The 23177-nt window shown below is 44.3% G+C and overlaps 1 protein-coding gene across 14 annotated transcripts in view; it reads left to right on the top strand.

Annotated features, from left to right (window-relative positions):
• The window catches only part of MAGI1 (membrane associated guanylate kinase, WW and PDZ domain containing 1), a 1848723-nt gene that overhangs the window by 1336803 nt on the left and 488743 nt on the right, over window positions 1-23177 (top strand). For all 14 annotated transcript variants that reach the window (XM_069643697.1, XM_069643699.1, XM_069643701.1 and 11 more), the window contains exon 3: window positions 772-891. In XM_069643697.1, the coding sequence (XP_069499798.1) occupies window positions 772-891 (120 nt within the window). The remainder of the gene's footprint in view (window positions 1-771; window positions 892-23177) is intronic.

Here is a 23177-nt window from a genome sequence, read left to right on the forward strand (position 1 = left end):
TCAGCCAGAAGCTGAAACTGGTAAATGTATCTATTTCCCCACACAGGGTTTTATGCGCACATAGTATATAGCCCCTTTAAAGCTTACCTAGCAATTTATCATTGGGGCATTTCTGCAGCCAATTTGATTTGTACTTGGGATCCAGGGTCGGACAAGGGCATACCAATGAAAAAGTGGCCCACAGTTGCAAATGGCAATTCATTCCTTTGGTGACAGATTGTTTGAATAGTACCCAAGGGTGAGTGTTTTTGTGAAATGTAATGCAATTTGTGCATTTTAAAGATATTATTCAGCAACACTAGTCAAAACTACTAGACGCATAGTGAAGGAACTCGTCAAAGTGGCCGACATTGGCCAAAAAAGTGGCCCACTTTGACCCAAACAAACTGGCCCACACCAGCATTTTGCATTTTTGATTCGGGCATTGCTCTCTTGCCCTTTAAGCCAGTCCGAGCCTGTTGGGGTCAAATACAGCCGTTTAAAGTGGGGGCCATTGCTGTCCCACTTAAATTTGGCAATTTCACTGGTCATGTAGGTATGGACATTGTGTTTAGCAGTAGACTCACTTTTTCTATGGTTATCCTGCCCGTGGTGCAGTGCATTAGTCCTCTTTTACTTTGCAAACTGCAGGAGATTGTGGCTAGATGCCATTTGGGCAACGATTTGAGAATTAGTAGTTGAGGTGGTAGTTTTAAACTATTAAATGTATGTATACATGTATATATTTAAGAGTGTTTGCTGTTGCATTAATATTTTTCTTTTTTTATTTAGGTACAACCCGTCCCCCTCGTGAAGGTGAAGTGCCTGATGTAGACTACCAATTTCTTACTGTTTCAGAGTTTTGGGAACTTGAACAGAGCGGGACTCTTCTTGAAGTTGGATCATATGAAGGTACTTTCTATTGGGTTTGTGCTCTTCGGCAAATTAACACCTGATCTGTTATAGTTCAAAAGTTGTGTCAAAGTGGGAGCCATTTCCAAGTAGTTAATGACCCTTCTAAATGGAGCAGGCTCACAGCAAAATAATATGCCTTAATAGCAGTAGCTGGCATCAACATTTGTTCTGACTTTTGTATGGGTATTGTATAGTTAATTGCCAGTTATTGCTATCCACTTGTCCATTCAAATGATTGTGATTGGTCTCATCGGCAATTGCCATAAAAATAACAGGCATTGCCAATAAAGTCGGGTTCTTGTGTATTCATTTGTGTATTGTAGGCAAGTGGCATTAGACTGATGAATAAAAGGCCTAGCTCCAGCAGGACGTGCCCTCAGAAGAACATGGATAATTAACGTGGAGTATTTGTCCCAGAATCAATTTTCTTTGTCATTCCAGATGTGCCCACAGGATTAACAGTTCTCTACTTCACTCTCATATCTATATAAGACTACATTGACACTTGTGCATGTCCGATGTCCCCATTGTACTACAGTTTTCAGTTAAATGCCTAATATCTTCATATCACACTTGCCTAAGGTGACCCTGAATTACGACTCATCGGGTGTGTGGTACATGGTTCTGCCCACTCCTTTGGACAAGGAGTTAAACATAATCTCCCAAGAAATGTGACACTGTACTGAACAACCAGAGAACTATGATGCACTTGTCTCTTATCACATGACTGTCTTTTTGGAACCCATCCTTTTTTGGTATTCTTTTTTTCGAGTTGTATTTGATCTGGCTCTGAGAAAAGCTCTTAGTATGCGCCTAAAACAAGTTCCAATTAGGAATCCCACTCTGACGGTGGGTGCTCTAAATATCAAGCAGGAAAAGGCTCTGAAAGAATAAAAATGGGTACAATCAAAATCTTTCTAATCGCAAAGCTCAGGTGACAGTCATTGGCAGCTTTGAAATGGGAATATTGACTTGTTCCCCTTTACTTTAGGACTATATACCTTTAAGATCTGCGTCTGTTGGCTCCTTCGTCCATTCCCAGGGCTTGTGGCAGTCATCCTACTTTTGATCCTGGTGTTTGATCTCTATGCAGCTTGAAGGTTTTGACCCACATCATTTCTGGCTTCAGTCAATTCTGCACTTGATACTTTGGGTCCTAATCAGTTTGAAATGTTTCCAAAATGATCCTCGATTGTTCCTTAAAAGAGGGTCCAAACTTTAGTTGTATTCCTGTTTGGCGCTTGTGCTTTCCTTCACCATAAACCTGTTGTAGCCGTCCGGGATACAGTGCTTAATATCCACCCTGATCCCAGAAACATGCTTGCTGGTTCCAGGAAATTGAGCCTGATGGGCTTCTATATAAATGTACTGGGCTGTCATGCATATTTTCAAGTGGCCCCTTAATCTCTTTTCCCCGGATCGGTTAACAGGCAGTATGGATATTATTACCTTTCTCTGTTGGTTGTCTTTGTACTTTGGTGGTTACTGCATGCCTTTAGTTTTCTAGAGGCCTGTCCTGTTTTGACTTCTGACCACCAACTACATGTATTTTGCTAGAGTTTTGAGGAGGTTTAAAAACAAACCGCTGGAGAGGGACAAATACACTGCAGTGAACTTTCTTCTAACATCCCACGAATGCGATGAGTGTGAGCTTCCCGGATCGGTGTAGCAGAGCTACATGCTGTCTTTCTAACAAAGTACCCTTTTCATTGTTTTTTTCCTTTTATTGTTATATGGTTATAAAAATAACCTTTATCAAATGCAAAATACATTTATCATTTACAATTCATTGAGCTTCATTTACATACAAAAAACACCTAAAATATTTGAACACAGTTCAACTTTGAAAAGTTGAGGATAAAATGTCTTTTAATGCACAGCAGCTGACATCCAATGATTCGAATCATAAGAAAACATTATGGACTGTTGCATAATTTCCAGAGATAACAATTCATATTTTTGCAACAACTGCCCAAAATAAAAACACCTGTGATCATTCAAAGATTGACAATGTGACAACACATAGTCTCAATATCTCCACTTGGTTGACTTGAAGACAAAAGCTACAAGTCTGCCACCTGTCTCTAGCACCTGTGATCTCCCGAGTTGGCAAAGGGTTTAGTCTCAATCGCATAATCTTAGCATGCCACGTTAAGCTTGGTGATTTAGTCAAATACGCAGAAGTGACCTTCTAGCACAGCACAGCACAGTCAAGATCTGTCGGCAGGCAAAACTTTCTTTTTATAAAATTCCAGCATCGGCACAAGGGAGAATTGACCAAACCTACGATTTATTAGAATTGCTTGAGCTGCCAATGCAGACATTTTTGATAATTATCAGCCAATTCTCCAGCATTGGATATTTCATAGATTCACGTGCTTGAATATTCCCCGTCAGACCGGGAATCCTCTGTGATTTAAAAATAATTATATATTATTTCCATAGTAAAAGGCAATGAGAATTTCCCATTCTGTCTAAAGAGATATTCACTTGTGTAGTCTCTCCACCTCACTTTGGTCCTTTATGATCCCAAACCAATGAGGTGGCGAGGCTTAACCTCCACCCCAGGCGGCCATCTTCCGATTTTTGACCCCAGTCTACCAGACAGGGGGAATCCTCTCAGCACTTTGAGCTTTCTCGTTTGTTCCTAATATTAGCTGTTCAAGCTACAGTTCAAATTGAACCTTTCCTTGTTTATCTAGTCAAGGACTGCCAAGTGTGACTTTCTGGGCCCAGAAAGCACACGTTTTCAACCTTTTTTCGTTGACTGAAGATCTATTTCACACCATGGTTGAGGAAACGCCAACTGCCACGAGGCCCTCCTTGTTCAAGGATTGCAGCAGATGCAGAAAGAAACTAGTGTATATGAGGGATCCACATGAAGTGTATTTACTGTTTATACCGTCATGATATCCACCAGTGTGAAATCTGTAAAACTTTCCCCAAGAAGACTTTACAAGACAGGCACAGAAGGCTGCTATTACATCTGGAGTCCAAGTGCCACTCCTTGGATGAGGAATCTGCCAGAACAGCCGCTGTTACATCTCACAAAGCAACTGAAAGAAAAACTTCAGTTCAGTGGAAAGGGGAACTTCCCCTCCTCACAAGAGCAGGAAAAAGGTAGAGAAGAGCTCCCTTACACCTTAAGCACTGGAGGACAGAAAAAGCATCATGCAGAAGAAAAAAAATACCTCAAAAGATAAGGAGATAACTTCTAAATCTTCTACTGGGGAACGGCCGTCTACGAGCAGCAGTAATGAGTTTGTCGATGTCCAGGCTGTCCACAAAGGAAATAGTCTATGACCACGCTTCAAACGTCCTCGTCGATGAGCAAATCCTCATCAAAATCGTCGACAAAACCATTGTCGACGAAGGAAACACACCATTCATCCACAAAGTTCTTGTCGACGGAACTAATGTTACAACATTTGTCCACAAAATCATTGTCTATGAATGAAACCACCAACGTCGACAGGGAAAAACAAGCCAGAAAAGCTGTCCATGACCATCCTGTCAATGGTAGGCCCACCGCCCATGGAGGACAGCGAAAATAAGGCTAAAGACACAACTCTAACCACTCCAGGGGGACAGGAAGAACCTGTGATAATACAATTATCACCGATCATGGAGATGGTGGAGTTACCAGATATCCTTCTGCAAGAAGAATTTTCTGACACTGAAGTCATGGGGGAACAACCCATTTATACCCCGAAAGAGAATAGGCCACCATGGCATCCTACCATGGAGGACGCCGCAGACCCATATGACCCTATGCTTATGGAATCCATGCAAAGAATCATAGATGAGTTCAATAGACCATTGGCACCATCTGCTCCCAGACAGAAATGCATCATCAAGCTCAAGGAGAACCGGATCTCCACAAAGAGACAAGTCCCCACATTAGAGTACGCCAAGGGGTTCTCCTACTAGTAGTAGAACCTGTAAACTCCCACCCACCCTTGAACTTTATTGCAGGCCCAGGGTCCGACAACTGTCATGCAGTGCGTCACTGTTAAGAGTCTCACCTCCAAGAACCTCACCTAGACGGAGGAGAATCTCGCCAGCAAGGGATCCAGCTATGGGACCCTCAACTGTGTCAGTTTCAGATTGGGAGGAGGACCCATTCAGGGACTTCAGACACAGAAGAACCAGAGGAAGGAGAGATCACACATGACCTAGGCACACGCAGTGAGTGGGATGACTATGTAATGGAGAAACCAAGAAAGCGTGCTTCCCCAGGGGAAATTTCACCACCTGATGACCTGGTATCCTTCCACACCATTATTGGCAAGGCAGCAGCCCTTTTCAAAATTCAGGTAACCTCAGAGGAGAAGAAATCGGTCCTCTACAAATACAGGGATAAGCGAAGAACTGTCACTGCTATCCCACTTTTAGACAGTCTGGGATGCAGGCGTAAGAATCCTTTCTACAACTCTGTCTACTCCTGATATGGTATCACGACCAGAGACAAGCATAGAGGAGCCGTGTCTGGGCCTTTAGATTTAAGAGTGCACACAAAACTCAACCTAGTCATCAGTCATGGCAAGAAAGAAATTAGCAAACCCCTTGTCGCCACTGACAGCACCACCTGACAAGGAAGGACGAAAACCTGAAGCCATGGGCAGAAAGGTCTCATCATCAGCATCTCTAACCATCAGATAATGCTCTAGCTATGACAGCTTAATTTGACCGAGAATTCTGGTTACATATATCAAAACTAACCAAACACCTACTGGCAGAGTTTCAAGAGGAAGCAAAGGCAACAATAACTGATGGCGAAGCCACCTCCGATCACATGATCGATGCAGCAGTAGACTTTGCTGAATCAGGTTTTTGGCAAATAGCCCACGGAACAGTCTTCAGAAGACAGGCTTGGGTGAAGGCAACCAATTTCAGACCAGAAGTTCAAGCGCCAATTTTAGATATGCCCTTCGACAGACATGACCTTTTTGGCAAAAAGATTTATGGCCATTTGAAAGGCATTAAATCGGACAGATGAAGAGTGGAAAAGAGGTGGGCACTATGACTTTATTCATAAAGCGTTCAAACATATAGGTTTGTTCTTTTGTTCCTTTTATAGGTTGGTGGATATACTAGGAGCTACAAGATTAAAGCACGCCCTTTGACACAAGGGTTATGTTAAATGCTGCAAACACGAAAAAGATTGGGTGAAAACCACCTAATAGTCTGGTACTCACACTTTGTTCTTTTTAGAGCTAAATTACTTTATTACTTCGAATAAGTTTCTGTTATACTTATTTAAAGGTGGAGTCAATTTCAATTTGTTTCTATTCTTCCAAAATTATTAATATTGAAAATAAATTTCCAAATCCTCTGAATTAATGTAAAAGCGTGTTTTATTCACACGATTTGATAAGGCAAAAAAGACTCTTGTTCTGTTATGACGAAAGAGACTCCTGGTCGGACACAGCCAGAGTTTTCAGCTCGCTGAAAGACAGACAAGGACTACTGCTCTTTTCGGTCTTTTTGGGGCTCATCCTTCAGATTTAGAGGTTACAACATACCGGCCTATGGTCAGAGAACGCAAGGCAGTACCTTTCAAGACAATAAATAGCACCAATCCACGGCCAGATTCAGCACCCAAAGAGGCAGACGTGGCTCGAACCACGCCAAAATACAATCTAAACAGAACTGACAATCCATACCCATCCGTTCAACAGCACACCCCGGTGGGCGGAAGGATAAGCCAGCATTGGCAAAACATTACATCAGACAAGTGGGTGTTACAAGTCATTCGCAAGGGACACGCGATCACATTTTTTAAACCAACCTGCCTCCCTTCCGCCTCCAGCACGCAAAATACATTTGATGAAACATATGAAAATAGAAATTCGCAAACTGTTCCAAAAAACAGCCATAGAACCAGTCCCATTAAAGCAAAGGGGAAAAGGCTTCTACTCCCGGTTCTTCCTGACTAGGAAAAAGAACAGCCAGTGGCGACCAATATTGGACCTAAGGCTGCTAAACAAGTTTGTCAAGCACATCAAATTCAAAATAATCTCCTTATAAAATGTTCTACCATGGCTAAACAAATGCGACCTTCTAGCAAACCTGCATTTGGAAGATGTGTACTTCCATATCCCCATGCACCCTGCACACAGAAGATTTCTCACGTTCTCAGTGGGAGATGCACAACCAGTGGCAGCAAACCTCAGACGCTCAGGAACAGAGGTTTTTCCCTATTTAGACGATTGGTTCACGTTCATTCAACCTCGCAACCGCAGCAGTTGTAAAGACGACGAATCTCCTGAAAGACCTAGGGTTTTTCATAAACTAAGCCAAATCCTGCCCAGTGGCTGCCAAGACTGCTTTCTTCCTGGGGGCAGAGTTGAACACCTGCATCCCCAGAGTACGACCCTCTGCAGACAGAGTATCCACGCTGCTGCAACTAATCTCATGGTTCCTCGACAGTACAACAACCATGGTATGATCTTTCAAGTCGTTCCTGGGCATGATGTCCTCATGTATACATCTCATACCCAACTGCATACTACGGATGAGGTCAATACAAGAGGCTCTGGACCACCAATGGGCCCAAGCTCATGGGTCATGGGAAGATGTCATCCAACTTCCACCAATCTTCCACAAAGCACTTCAATGGTGGGGCACCCCACAAAATCTGTCACAGGGGATGCCATATCAAGCTCCCACGTCTATGCTTCTTCTCAGAACGTACGCGTCCCTTTCAGGGTTGGGCGCACACTAGGCAGAAATACAGACAAAGGGCACGTGGTCATCCCAAGAGTCTCACCTACACCAACGTCCTGGAGCTCAGAGCAATCCGCTGGGCACTGAAGGCCTCCTTACCTGTACTAGCAGGTCAAGTATTCACGATACAGACTGACAACACAACCTCCATGCATTATACCAACAAGCACGGAGGCACAAGATCAGAGATGCTATTCAGGGAAGCACAGAAGTTATGGACATGGGTGCTACAGCACAAGGTCCAGCTGAAAGCAGAACACCTGCCAGGAGTAGACGTCCTAGCGGACAAATTGAGCAGGGATTACATGACCTCCGATGAATGGGAACTACATTGTGTTGAATTTTGGATTTGTTACTCGAAAGATATTTGCTGCTGAGGTCCTGCATTGTTGCTTTGTAAAACATATCAATCACAATGTCCGTAGCGAAGTATGGAACAAACTGGGACTTTGGTTTAATGTTTCTTCTGATAGTCCTGTAGTAATATTGAGATCAGCTGAGCGTGTTTGGAGTGTGTACTTGATTTTGTTCTTGTGAGTTTACCAGGTTAACTGCATCTTCTACATGTGTTGCTGATAAGAATCTGAACTTGTTTTCGTGAGGTCATGTTGGAACAATACTGCTTGAGTTTTAGACGCCGGCAGAATTTGTAGAGGTCAATATTGGTTGTAAAGTAATCTGACAGGCCTGAAGGACAAAATGACAATCCTTTGTTTAGGGCTGACATTGGTTGTGGTGAAAGATCCAAGCTGGTGAGGTTCACCATTAGGTTTTCTAGTTGTGGTATATATTTCTGGATCTTGTTTGCATTCCTTCGCTGCTTGATGTGAGATTTGGAGAGGCTGACCCTGCTCCTCCTACCCCTCCTCCTCTTGCGGTGGGTTGTTCTAATGTTGTTGATCTCAGCTGATTCTGTGATGGTTGAAATTGCGGATAAGTCCTTGTATTTTTTGCATTTTTTAAATTGTTTAAAAAAAACAATATTTTGGAGTAGCTGTTGAGGATGTAGATGTTGCTGGAGCTATTTCTAATTGTTTCGCTGGATGACTATCAGTCTGATGACTGAGGCGAAGTTGGCGGTGGTGTGGGTGTCATTGGCTTTGCTTTAGGTGTTGGTTTGTAGTTCCTGGATGATTGTGGTTTTTGGAAGGTGTATACTTGTTTAAACTTATAGTCCATATCGTCGTGAAAAATGTAGTTGAAGCCCTGGATGTTTGGGTGGAGGCGGATCCACTGGGCTAAAGGCTCCATTGCCAAGGTAAATACCAGGGGGGATAAGGGTCAGCCCGGTCACATCCCTTTGCACAGATCTACAGGTAGAGACCATTGAGAATCAACCCTGAGGATTAGCTTGGAGAATCGGTGGCCAAATCCCTTTAGGACTAGTTAGCAGTCCCAAGACATGCTATCGAAGGCCCTGTGGGCGTCTAGCGATAGTGACGGCTTACCTGGAATTTGAGGGGCCAGGGCAACTAGGTCAATGAAGCGGCAAATATTGTCGTGTGCTGATCGATTTTGAATGAAGCCCATTTGATCCTCATCAATTCGTGTCGGGAGGATGTCCACCAGATGTTGTGCTATAATTGTGCTAAAGAGTTTTGAATCTGTATTAAGCAATGCAATGGGGGCGGTAGGATGTATATTCCATAGGATCGTTGCCTGGCTTCAGAATCAGTGTAGTGACCAATTCTGCCATGGACTTTGTAACGGTCCCAGCGGACCAGAGGGAATTGAAGAGTTTTGTCAGGTGAAGGATCAGGTCCGTGCTGAAGGTTTTATAGAATGTATTCATAAACCCATCCGGGCCAGGGAGCGGATTGCAAACTCGATCTCTTGGGCCGAGATTGGCTCCTCCAACGGGTCACGATGTGTCTGGGCAATCTGGGGTGAATGTGGACTAAGTATAAACTCTTGGGACGCGGTCAGATCTGCCTGGTGAGGGGGATGTGTGCTCCTTGAAGTCTTCCATGATTCGTAGTTTACCTTCCTCCGAAGAGACGCACTTCCCATTAGCATCCCGCAGCTTTTCGATATGGTTGCATCTGGTTTGTTTTCTCTATTTTGCCCCCAGTAGCCTATTGGCCTTGTCCACTCGTATAAAATTATTGCTTCGCAAGCATTGAGTAGTGCGCTGGCCGCCCCATTTGTTGCACTTCTAAAGGTTTCCGTGCTATTTGCAGGTCTCAAAGGGATCGCTGGGACCCTATCTCCCTGTGTGTTGCCGCTTTTCTCTTGACCTCTTCCTTCAATTGGGCATGTAACTGCCTCCTGACCTTCCCTTGGGCCGCGGTTTGATCTATAATGTGGCCCTGAATAACCACCTTCCCGGCGTCCCATTCTATATCGCTTCCCACCTCCCTGGTGTCCTTTTCAAAGTTGCTTTTCTAATAGCCATCACATCGGCTAGAAGAATCGGTGAACTGCAAGCCCTCTCGTCGGAACCTCATTTCACCCTATTCCAGAAGGACCGCCTCCTCCTCGGGACACATCCTCAATTTTTACCTAAAGTAGTATCGGAAATGGCACTCGTTAGATGTTGCACGAGTCCTCCAATTCTATATTAAAAGAACCAAAGAGTTACGTGCTTCTCCAAGGCTTTTCGTGGCATTCTCGGGTTGCACAAAGGGACAATATATCTGTAAACAAGGCCTCTCACACTTGGTGACAAACTGCATCAGCCATTGCCATCACTCTAAAGGTGACCCGCTCACTGGATCTCCTACAGCTCACTTCACCAGGGGAAGAGCAGCTTTGGTCACTTTCCACGCAGGAGTAGCGATAAAAGACCTATGTAGAGTGGCTCCCTGGAGCACACTACACACATTCGCCAAGCATTACTGCTTAACAGAAGACACCAACAAAGAATCAGCGGTTGGACAGGCGAACCACCCCCACCTATTAGTTTGAGGTAAGAGCAGCCTTTTCTCCCGCCTTCCCTAGTATATGTGGCTTAAGTTAAGTTTCTATACGCTAGGTATACTGAAGCTTTACCTTCAGGGTATAACCGAATTTGGACCTGCTTAACTGCTTGGTATTCTATTCAAGCATGTGAATGTATGAAAGATTCAATGCTGGAAAAGTCATATTTACTTACCTGTAACTGTATTTCTCCAGCATTGGTATCTTTCATAGATTCACATGCACCCTCCCGCCTCCCCTGATAGGCTGCTTCAAGGCCCGGCAGTCATCTTTTATGTAGTCTCTATATGCGGCTCAAAATCTGAAGAAGGCTGCCTGGTGTGGAGCTTAAGCCCTGCCACCTCATTGGTTGGGGTCATAAAGGACCAAAGTGAGGTGGAGGGACTACACAAGTGAATGCTTTAGACAGAATGGGCAATTCTCATATATATATATATATATATATTTTTTTTTTTTTTTAAATCACTGAGGATTCCCGGTCTGACGGGGAATATTCAAGCATGTCAATCTGTGAAAGATACCAATACTGAGAAATACAGTTGCAGGCAAGTAACTAAGACTTCACCAGTACATATATTTTAGGATCAGACTTCTCAAGCAGCTTAACAAAGCAAGCCCCTAAAAGGTTGCAGACGTATGTAAATTACTTGACGCTTCTTTGCATGCTTATAGTGTACTTTTCTTTTGTGTGCGCGTCTCTGGGGAAGGTTGATATTTATCTTTTAAAAACGTCCATCAATCAATCCGGTTTCCTTTATGCCCCTTGGCATATTAACATTAGCCTATTCGTAAACAAAATAATTTTGAGGTACATTTTTCTGTTCATACCATCTGGAATTTGTGTTTTTGAAAAGTGCAGCTTTAATAGATTCTCATTGAAAAGACAAAAAAAATGGGACGAAAAGTAGAGGGTAGTCCACGAGTACAAATGTATCATTTTATTTAAAGAAACTTACTACGAAATGTTTTATTAATGTACTCGTTATGTTTGTATACCAGGAATTATAGCAACTGCTCACATGAGTGGGTGTTGGCCAAAAGCACAAAGCGTTGTAGTTCCTTTGATTTCACTGATGAGCAATGTGAGCCGCCTATAGCGCAAGACAGCAGGAAAAACCAGGAATAGAGGCTTTTACTCCTGGGATATTATCACTCTTGAATTAAACCTGCCTGAAAGTTGCTAACAATCAGAAAAAAATAAACGGTGTGCTTTTATTAAAATACACCTAATAAGTAATTTTTTTAATGATTACAGAAACATTGAGGACCTGATTCATGGAGCTTTTTCCTATGGGATTGTGCCATTTATAAAACATTTCTGTAAATCGGGCCCTAATTATGAGAACATGGGTAGAACAAATTCCATGTTAATGACAAACACGCTCAAATATGAGGAAATGCAGTGCCTACTATAAGTGTGGACACATACATAAATAAAAAAAGTAAACCATGTTTGGATATAATACAATAACCTATGATAAACGACATTCTACACATATCCAAACATTACGGTCATAGTAGCAAGTGGCCTCGTGTATTTAAAACACCAATTTATGGAACCAAAAAAGTTATACTGTAGGCCACTGTGTCTCTATTCTATGGATTGTTTGACATTCCAGGATGTTTTTGATATCCAGTGCCATGAAGCCGTTTGTTAGTGGAACAATAGCTATTTAATGAATCAATCATATATCTTTATGGACATGACTGTTGACAAAACACAAGCAATTGTGGAAATTTGAGGTTTGTTTGAGGTGGACTCTTTCTTATTAATGTTTGTTACAAAAATCATGATTGCTCCTTTTTCCTATAATGTTGACTTTTATATGCCTCAATACAATACAATGATCCCACTGAACTTGTTGTAAATGTGAGCATGGATTTTGTCTGTAAAATGAAAACCAATAATTAGCAGCAAGTGATTGTCCTGAACATCCGTTTGTTACATTGAGCAGATTTACCTTTGTTGTCATGAATTGTTGAAATGAGACAACCTCTCTTTGCAATCGCAGTTCTTCTCAAAAAGGAAAATAGAATTGTGTAGCTGTTATCAGATGAGTTGTGTAAATGTACGTGACAAAGTGTTGGAAGGCCTTTAGAAAAAAATGGGAATTACTTTAGTGCAAGATGCTAGGCCTTGAAAAGTTGCCACCATCCTATGTGGTCTGCGGATTTCCCACGTCTAGCTTATGGAAATTGTATGACTCACGTAGGCTTGTAATGTGATGACATTATTCATTGTTTCACTTAATTGTTGATGTGCCCTCTGATTGGGGAAAAAGAAACGCTTAATTCATTTGAATCAAATCAACACGTGACATGACTTGCTGATGTCACACATTGTTTACGTAACCAGCAACCATACTGTAATGTAGCTTCAGATTAGAGGCAAAACATGTATGTCCAAACAAATATGGATTAGAAGAAAAATAGTGTGCCAATTGATGATGAACAATAATACAAGGAGATATCGATATTTCACCAAATGGAATTTTTATGTATCCATTCTAATGAAGGGGTGCTCGGGTTGGGAGACATGGTATAAAAATGTATACTATATGAAGCTGCTGAAATGAAAGCCTGAACTCGCTGTGCTTGTAACAATACTGTGGGAATACTTTTTATGTATATAAGAATGGATCAGGAAATTCACCCATTTTAAAGAATAATGGTATTTTTAAAGCACTTTTGTTCCATTTTAGGTTTTTGTTAAGACCAGCAAGGTGACTTTTTGTCATGAAAATTAATTTGTTCCAATTTTTCAAATTTTTGGTCAATTACACTTTCGTCAGTCTTAACTAATGTCGTAACCAATCGAAATAATCACAAGTATGATTCCAGGAAAGGTTTCACCACTGGTGGGGGGTCGCCTCAACCTTATATTTAATGCAGCTAAGGTGTTCTGTCATGCAAGTTCTTACTTTCTGAACTGTTTTTCCAAAGTTTTCTAAACCACAGGGGCATGTGATTAGGTTGACATTGCATGATTCAGTTTGTGAAAATATTTTGCACCCATGGTTTTTGTAAACCTATGTCGTGTTTTTTTGGGTTGTATTTACACATTTAATGAAACGGAAAGGTCCCCCAACAGCGACTGTACCTCATAGATCTGGTAGTGCATTTTTTTTTTTTTTGTGTGTGTGTGCGTGCAGGTCATTTTTCATTAAGAAATTGTCTATGGTGGTACTCTGCAAACGTTGGAGATGTGGTGAGTCACTGTTTTCTTGTAGCACTTTGTCCAATGCTATATTTTAATGATGTCTTTAACTTTGTATAACAGTTTGTAAGTTGTCACACAAGTCAACTTATCAGAAGCAGTACACTCAGACTTTGATCCCTAAAATACAACTCCGTTATAATAGGTCGTTTTTTTACTACTTTTGGGAGCGTCTCATGTCCCTCTGCTTTTGAACAAGGGTGTCTTCCTCTGTCGCATATGTCTACATCTGGCTGCTATTAAGTTTTAAACGCAACGAAAGAGGTGATGGCTGGAAGGTTTAGAATTTTTCTCAACCTCTGACATTGCTCTCGGTAACTCTCCAGTCCATCGTTCTTCACCTACCAAGTAATTATTGAAAGGTGAAAGACCAGATGCAAATCAGGCTTTGTCCCACCCAAACTGCTTGGTCACATCCTTTCTGCACAAGACCGTAAGCAGCCCCATTTATGTTTCGGCCTCATTGGGCATCGCCAGCAAGATGTAGTTTGCTCATCTAGGCTCAGCAGTCCAAATGGTAAGTTGTGGAGTGCATAATGGCTGTTCTAGTGTAGAAATGCACTGGTGTCAGTAATGTTATGGTATGGCTTCACTACTAAATGTCCACGGTTGACATAAATGGTTAATCTAGCTAATTATTCGCTCTTTAATGATTTGTAAGTAGTCTCAGTTAATAAATTAACAAATTCATTTGCTGATTCAATATTTCCAGATTAAAGAATTATATCTATATAGTGAAGTGAAGACACATTTGTATATGTTGCCGTCAGGGATTTGAATATGCATAATTACCTTAACTTCGAACATCTATATGCAAAGGGGTTGATTAGAACAGACCTCTAAGGTGCAATAATGTGGAAGTATTTGAAAGGTAAATCTTCACCTCAAGATCTTTGTTCGCAGCAAGCTTAGCCTTTTTCTAGATAACGAGCAATTCAAGGTGAAGTGGATCCACATTGCCAATAAATGCGGTCGAGATTGGCTCATTCTGATTGACACCACAAAAGATGATGCACAAAAAATTGAAATAGACTAACAAATCAGACAAGGGCATCAAGTGTTACCCTTACACAAGCAAAAAATAAAGTTTGACACATTGAATAAGAAAAATTATGACTTTTGTTACAAACCACCAGTGATAGACTTCTGAGACTTAAGAGCTGTCGAAATATGCCCATGAAAAGTTTCCTCTTCACAGTTGAAGGATAAAGACGGCTACATTTTACAAATACATCTAATTCATATGAAAGTTCAAGCAAAGACAGTCGTAAAGCAGCGGTTAATCATTTTCCATTTAACAGTAATCAACAGAATTACAACACTAACCAAATAAGCACCAAACTTTAGAAGGGGATGGAGGAGCGCAAGAGCAAACAAACCTTTTTAAGACTTTATCGAACAGACTGGAATTGACAGAATATCAAAGTGCAACAAGAAGCAGCAAGTGTTCATGACTGATTTATCCAATCACCCTCTTATAAAGGATGTCAAATCAGCACTGACGGAGGTCTAAGCCTCTTGTTGCTTGTAATTACTAAGCAACATGATCCATTTTGAAGAGGGAAAATGGGAGAATCCCTTCCCCCCCATTCTCATCCAAACCATGGCCTAGGACGTCACCGCAAGAAGAATTCGACCCGCTCACCTCCGCACCAGATGGCAAGATCCACTGTGGCCACACCCCACATGGCCAGGGAGCCTGCCCATTAATCAAAACACGTGCGGGAACCTCAGGTGAAACTGACGTCAGCTTTAAGGACCAACTCGATTAGAACAGTAACCACAAACGCCATCATCGTTGGAGATGCCATGACAACATAGCCAACAGAAAAGAACACATGTGCCGCCATGCACATCGGTCACTCTCACACCAACCTGCACGAAGAACATACTCAGTGCTATGACACAGAGGACCGTGTACACCCACAGACATGCATCGTTATTTTCCACATAGGCCACCTACAGCACCGCAGAAACGCAAGATGCCTGAAGAGCTTGTGTATATGCTTGCAGATATATATGCTTGCAGATGCTTTTTTCGCCAATAACGCCACCCTACATATCTACTAATGCATATGACTGTGTCGCCCTCGCGACCCCATATTATGGATCATGTACCGCCACCCAGAAACTAGTCCCAGGTAGGCCGCAAAGCAAGAGTCCCCAGGCAGAAGCCTCTGAGACAAAACTGCAAAGTGCTGATCATGCAGAACGAGCCCCAACGAGGTTACACCTGCCACTGCTAAACACTCCTCAGAGCCGAAATACAAATCAAATGCTCATAATTCTGTTCCAGCCACGGTCTCACCACACGTGACTAAGTCGACCTGATATGATGCCAAGCCCATGGGACAGAAAAGCGCTGGGGTCTCACGTCTGGGACACAGTCTGCAACAATAAAGTGACAAATTGGACACCTACAGCGATGGGAAAGACATGCACATTAGCCACTGGTCAGACCTGTCCATTGTTCGCCACTGACACATAGTCACACATTGTTGCCAGCACCAGGTACACCGTGAGCTGGGAACGACGATGGTCCCAGGCTTGGGGGCTCACTGATTAACCAATCGGACTACGGGGGGTGCATCATGACGCCAATATAGTCTAGCCAAGCACCAAGTGTCCCCTTGTAACAAATTTGTTGTAGCAATTGTTAGGAATGGCCCAAGCGTATCACCTGACCCTTCCTCACCCAATAACACTCTTTCCTATAGGTAACTATACTGACCTTACCACTCGGGGAGCCAACCCAAAGTGGCGCTAGGTTTTGGGGATAGTTTTCCCAGGTGATGCACGTAGCGCGTCATACAACGGTAAAAAGGGCCTGCGAGCCCACTAATGATAGCCTCCTGGATGCATCTGGTCTGAGAGTTTGTCTCTGCCTGTTTATTACAGAAACAGCAGTATCTACATTGCTCTTGTGTGTGCCTCCTACTCCTTTTGGGACGCGGGAGGAGTTTGGGCCTCCCCAGCGCTGAAGGTCCACGGACGGCCCTGCCGACCCCCGGGAAATCACCCCGACAATTTCCATTCAGAGCCAAATTCTATTTGTTTGTAAGAAAAGTCGACTGCAGGAATTCTTTAAAGACATGCAAACTGACAATGTAATTTAATACATAGCCCTTGGTTGAACTTCTTCTTTCTATCCTCCACTCAGTCCATTCTCTAGAACTCGATCCTGGCATCTACTTGGAATGCCAATACAATACCCCAACTTTGGAAAGCTTTCAAAATGTGGCTTTTTCAACAGCACCCGACCATGGACTAATCCCAATGGTAGCAAAGATTTGCAACTCACAGTATTGCGCTAATCTGAAAAGATGGCAGCCCAAAAACTGGCTTACCCACGCCTTGTACAGCGCTCATCTGCTCTCAAGCTAGGTCCACGCTTCAACAAATATAAGTCACAACGAATACAACACTTTGTGCAAATTGAGTAACAATTCAAATATTATAAAGTAGATACAGACTCAATCGAGAAGAATGGGTCTGGAGGGATGAGGCATCTTGGTGGGGTTCTTGAATGGAGGGATGGGGCATCTTGTTGTGGGTCTGAAGGGTACCATGGGGCATCCTGGTGTGTGGAGAGGGATGTGAGCATATTGGTGTGGGTCTGGAGTTCAGGATGGGGGCAGCTTCCTGTGTGGAGTGCAAGGAACTCATGGTGGCAACACTTAAGACAGACACAAGTGATCATAGTTCAAGGATGTTTAATAAACTGTATAATGGGTGAGAAAAACGCCTATTCTGAAACTAAATCTAAGATGGGAGCAAGCTACGCCCATCAAATAATAATAATAAGGCAGTCCTAGTGGCATTTTGTCAAATAAAAAGGGCCTATACGAAAAAGAAATATTGCCAATTCTTACCACTAAATTGCAAAATAGTGTGGGATAATGTTCACCAGAAAAGAAAGCAAGTATTCACCAAAATTATAAGTTGGGATGGTATAGCTGGGGTCTCACTTCTTCATGTCTTGAGCACGGGACAAGGCAGGACTTTGGAAAACAGCACACTCCTGGGTCTCTCCAGCACGAGGTTCACAATTCTATTCAACGATACCAGGACCTTCACGGCCAAGTCTTTATTCTGCAAAGTCTGTTGCCCTAGAAGGCCTGCTGGATAAACAACAAACAAGTTTTCATTGATCTTGCACATTGGGGGATTGCTCTTCGCCCCTAGGATCTCCCTCCACCAGGCCCGGATCATTCCTGCAACGTGGGCCTCCCTCCATCGGGTTCACTGCGGCCTTTCATTGTTAATATCAGCACAATGTTCTCAGGTATATCATGCTTCACCCCGATTCGTAGGTATCCCTCACATTTGCCAATTTCACAATTCGCTTTGCTTTTCACGCTGCCGGATTTCCCTTGGCCCCCCTCCGTCGGGTTCACAGAGCCATCTTTAACAAAGTTCATGTGTTTCTGACACAGTTCATGATTTGCTTCATCTCTTCCGAAACCCCGGGGGTTTGCCTTCTCCTAGCTTTCTTTTGGCAATGGGTCAGACTTTAGATTGTACAAGGGATTTGATGTGACCCTTGTAGGACCACCCTGACACCTCATGCCACCCTTTCATTGGGCCTTCTGGTACTTGCAGTTTCAACACAAAAAAAGGGGCCAGCGAGAGTCCTTCGAATGAGCACTCCTGCGGTGCCTGACCACTCTGCAGCTGGCCCTTCTGTGGGCTTTCCCAAAAGTTCAAACACAAGTTCTTTGTGTCCAAGTTCCTTGGGTTCATATGATGTTGCCGCTTGCAACCTTGGGCTTAACAGTTTGGTTTGCTGTCTACTTCCTCCGACTCACCGGCTCTACTGAACCCATTGGCTTGTCTTGCTTCTGGACGGTACCACAGTAGCCAGTGTACCTCCCTGCCTGTGCTACTGATGCAGGAGGCCCCTGTGTTCCAGTCACATCTGTTACTCCCGGTCTTATGATTTCCCTTTCGGAGCCTTTGCAGGTCTGAGTTGAAAAGGGCAAGGGCAGTTATCCCTTCGTCGTCCCTCCAGGTCTCGCTGCCTTTCTCCTCCGTTTGAACTGCCAGTCGTAGCTGTTTCGTGTGTTTGGCCTTGCTCGACGTGTGCTTTCATGCTCCTCCTTTTATCCCTGTGGGGAAGAAAAAGGGTTGTCGGGTGTGTGTAATTGTTGGCAATTGCCTGACCTTTGGACATGTCATGTAAATAGCTTTGCTATTAGTCTGTTGTCTTTCACAGTATGAGAAAGTGTTTGTGTCGGAAAAGGGGGGGTAGTTGGAGTTTCTAAATATCTTGCTGGGCCGGATGGGTCTAAAGTGTCATAAGAAATTATATCCTCCATCCTAGGGGTTGTGGTGAGCTTGGAAGGGTGGGTTTTGTATGGTTTGTGAAATGAGTAGGCAGGATTGTGGGAACTATAGTGTTTTGTCACTTTCGACTGGGGTTTTGGAAAATGATAATCGGAGGGACTGGGAGAAGAATGGCTGGGAGTACTCGTGTAGGTAACCGGAAAATAGGGACTCTGGGCGATGTAGTCACCCACTGTAATGTTTAGGTTCCCAATTGGTTTCACATACAAGGAGGGGATGTTGGATTTTGATAAGGGAGAATGACTGTGGGGAAGGGGGTTTAATTTGGAATTAGCCTATAAAAGCCCTCAAGGACTTCGTCCTCCCTCGTGTAATACAGCGTCTCACCTGGGGCGTTTCCCTGGGCATACCCTTGGTTCCCCACCCCAGGTGATCCTCCCTCGCTCGTCAACCCCCAGGTTTGGAACTGAGGGCGTTAGCCCTTCCCTGGCCAACTGAATAAGGGATTCTCGAGGTCTGCTTGGGAGAATACTCTCAAAATTCTCACAGGAGGGAGGATGGGGAATCATTGTATGGGTCTGGACGGAGGGATGGGGCATAGAATGGGGACATGTCGGGGAATGATGGGACATGTGGGTCTGAGTGAAGGCTGGAGCACTCGGGTGGTAATGTTGGGGGCATGTGGGTGTGACTAGAGGGATGGGGTATGGCGGTCTGGAGCAAAGGATGTTGGTCTACGGGATGGGTGGGAGTATGTGGGTGTTGAGGAAGGGATGGGATAATCCGGGTATGGGTCTAGAGACGGGGCGGATGGTGCCATCTGTATGTGAGTTTGGAAGTAGAGGTGAAGCATCTGGGTGTGGCTCTGTAGAGGTGGATTGAGCATATTGGTGTAGTTATAGAGGGACAGATGTTGAAGTCTTTGTTTGGGTTCAGAGGGAGGGATGGTGGCATTTAGGTCCGGAATGGGGGGGTGGTGGTATTTGAATCTGTAACGTGTGTTTGGAAGGACTGATTGGGCATCCGAGTGTGAATGGGGGCATGTAGGGCTGGCGTATCTGCGTGGGGGCATGGAGGGCTTGGGCATGCAAGTCCTAAGGGAGGGATGGTCATGGCTGGACTTGGAGGGACGGATTTGGCACTTGGACCTGGTTAGATGATTGGTGGCATGTGAATGTGCAGCTTGTGTTTTGAAGGGAAAGGAGGGATGGGCATCTGGGTTTGAACGAAGGGATGGGGCATCTGGGTATGGATGGACAAGGTGGGGAAGAAAGCAGCATGCAAATATGTATATGAATTGGGCATCTGGGTGTAGATGAGGCATGTAGAACTGGGGGCATCTGTGTGAATGGAGGGATGGGGCATGTAGCTCTAGAGAGATGGATTTGGACATCTGCATGTAAATCGAAGGATGGGGTATCTGGGTGTGAATAAGGCGATGGCGACCTGAATATCTGGAGGGCTGGTGCACCTCCCTGGAGCAAGTGATGGAGCACTGAATCAAGGTAGGAGAGGTTATCGGTGTTAATGGAAGCATGGTGGCATGTAGTCTGGAGGAAAGGAGGCAGTATCTGGGTCTGAATAGAGGGATTGGGCATGGAGGGCTGGGGTCATCTGCATGTGGAGGGTGCACTTGGGGCCTGAAGGGAGGGCTGGAGCACCTGTGCATTGATCTGGAGGGAAGGGTGGGGCATCTGGGTGTGAATGGCAGAATGGGGCATGTAGGTCTGCAGGGAGCAATGACATCTAGGTGTGAATGGAGCCTAGAGGGAAGATTGGTTGCATGTGGGTCTGAATGGAAGGATGGGGGCATGTGTGTGGATGGAGGGCAGATGGCGAGTTCGTCTGGAGGGATGGTGCTGTGGGTATAGAGGGACGGATCAGGGCTTCTTGTTAGTGGGGAACCAGAAATGGTAATCGACTAAGTTCTCCCCCTTTACTCTGCTCACGGATGGACCTCAAACAAATCTATTCCCTTCTCTGCACTTTTGATGCTAGGTCTAAGCCCCATGCAGAGGCCTACCATCATTCAGCTTGCGTGCCTGCTGGCACAATGATGTGTAAGACTCTGGGGTGGTGGAGGAGGCCATGGAGGTGAGGCCGCTATTCAATAGTCGCCCTGGGGGAGGTATAATGCATGAGTATATCATGAGGGATCCCCCCCCCCCTCTGGGGATAAGGACGACCATCTATGGTATAGCCCTTATTAATACATCTCACCTCCACATACTCCAGCTCCGATTTCCTTTTACCTCCGTTCTAGAGGATCTATGTGATTTTAACGAATTAAATAATAAAGAATAAAATTTCAACGAAACACAAACAATGAAGAAATCTAGATTTTTTTCCTCATGTTTAAAACCCACCCAAACCCCCTCCCCACCAGATTTAACCACATATACATTTTACATGTTTTTTCTTTTTATTTGTTAAAATGTAATTATTTTCTATTCGTTAAAATCACTGGATACCCTTAATACAGTAGACCTATGTACTGTGGTAAGGCTGAATATCTTGCAATGCTTGAAAGTACTGGGACGAAGAACAAACACAGGAGCCCATCGAATCTAAATGCTGGGATGAGCATGCCCTACAGAGTAATGACGCAAAAGAAACAAAGGACTAATGAGCCCGGGGACAGCTAGCAACATTGTATAAAGATCGACGATGGACTAAACACAGGGAGACGTTCACAGGCAACCACACAAGGTTGCAGGTGTTCTGATCAGAGAACGCAGAAGATTCGAATCCACATTACCGATCCGGAGGGAGAGTGTTCCAAGGATGCTGGCGGTCAGCCGGGTCTTATGGTTGGAGGGTTTGCAGCAGCAGACATTTGCTCTGTGATGCAGAAAGGAAGAAGGAATACCGACGGCAACCGGGAGCCACTGTCACAGATACGCAGGGGAAACGATATGTCACAGAAGCAGAATTTAATGCATGATGTCCCGGAAGTCCCAGTGACGTACGGAGACCCCAGACAGGGTAAGGTGTGGCACAAGAGATTTGAAGAGGGTGTTTAGTGGCTCAATAAGAGGGTGTAAGCAGTTGTCCCACAGCCTTTGGGCAAGCACTACATTTGGTGGCACGGCGGGGGCCAGGATGCATACAAATACCCTCTTCCTCATCACCGTGGCAGAATAAAACCCTCTGACTTGGAGACGGGACGAAGACCCCTAAGCATATTAAAGAGACCCGTGGAGGGAGAATGCCTCTCAACAGTGGCAGAGAGTTTAACCAAAGGAGGGCTAGATGGGAATGGACGAAAAGATTGAATCTGTCCCCTGTTCCCCCAGTTTGGTATTATTGGCTGCAGGGTTGTCCCCCACAAGCACAGTGCGGAGGACAAACGGGCAAAATCCAAAAAACTCGAATTAGAAAATGCGGGCGCCGTGATGTTGTAATTCGATCATTTGGGATATTTTCTTTTAACGTACATCCGGGCTAGATACCCTCACCAAGGCAGACATTCTGAGAGGGAGAGTCCCTCATGACATGGGTTGAGAGAAGCTCACTGACCAGCAAAGGTGGTTTAGACACCCTACCCAAACTGCGAGTTATCTTCCTCATGGCAATACTTGGCAGAAGAGTGAGCCAAGTTGGCCAGAGAAGCCAGGGTCTGGACCCAAAATAAGAGCAAAACGTGTCCTCTGCCTCATTGCAGTTCTTGGCAGAGAAGGATCCCAAGATAGGCAGACTAAAGGAGAGTAGCGAGGGTCATGGACCCCTCCAAAAGCTTGGAGATTAAGAGTGAAGTTGAAGAAAAACACCAGGGGAAGGGCAATCTCCCCCCAGCTTGTAACTGATACCAGGAGAATGCAACCATACTCTTGGTAAACCAGACTAGTAGCAAAGTCCAGTAGTCTGGGGAAGGGAGCCATTCCCCTAGACGTTCTCCTTGTCCATCCAGTAGGAGTGTGAATGGTTGTGTTGATAACTTTGCCAAACCTAGGGAAGGGAGACATTCCCCTGGGCTGTGTGAAACCAAATACCAGGAGAAGGGAGGTATTCTCCTGGATCATCCAGAAGGAGAATACAAGTTGTGTTGAGAGCTTCTCAAGTAGTGAAAACTGTCAAGCTTGTCGTCCAGCTGCTTTTTGCTCTTTGCCGGACAATCACGTCTACCCTCATG

The sequence above is a fragment of the Ambystoma mexicanum genome, chromosome 2p (genome assembly GCF_040938575.1).
Source record: "Ambystoma mexicanum isolate Mex_15411 chromosome 2p, UKY_AmexF1_1, whole genome shotgun sequence".
Taxonomy (NCBI): domain Eukaryota; kingdom Metazoa; phylum Chordata; class Amphibia; order Caudata; family Ambystomatidae; genus Ambystoma; species Ambystoma mexicanum.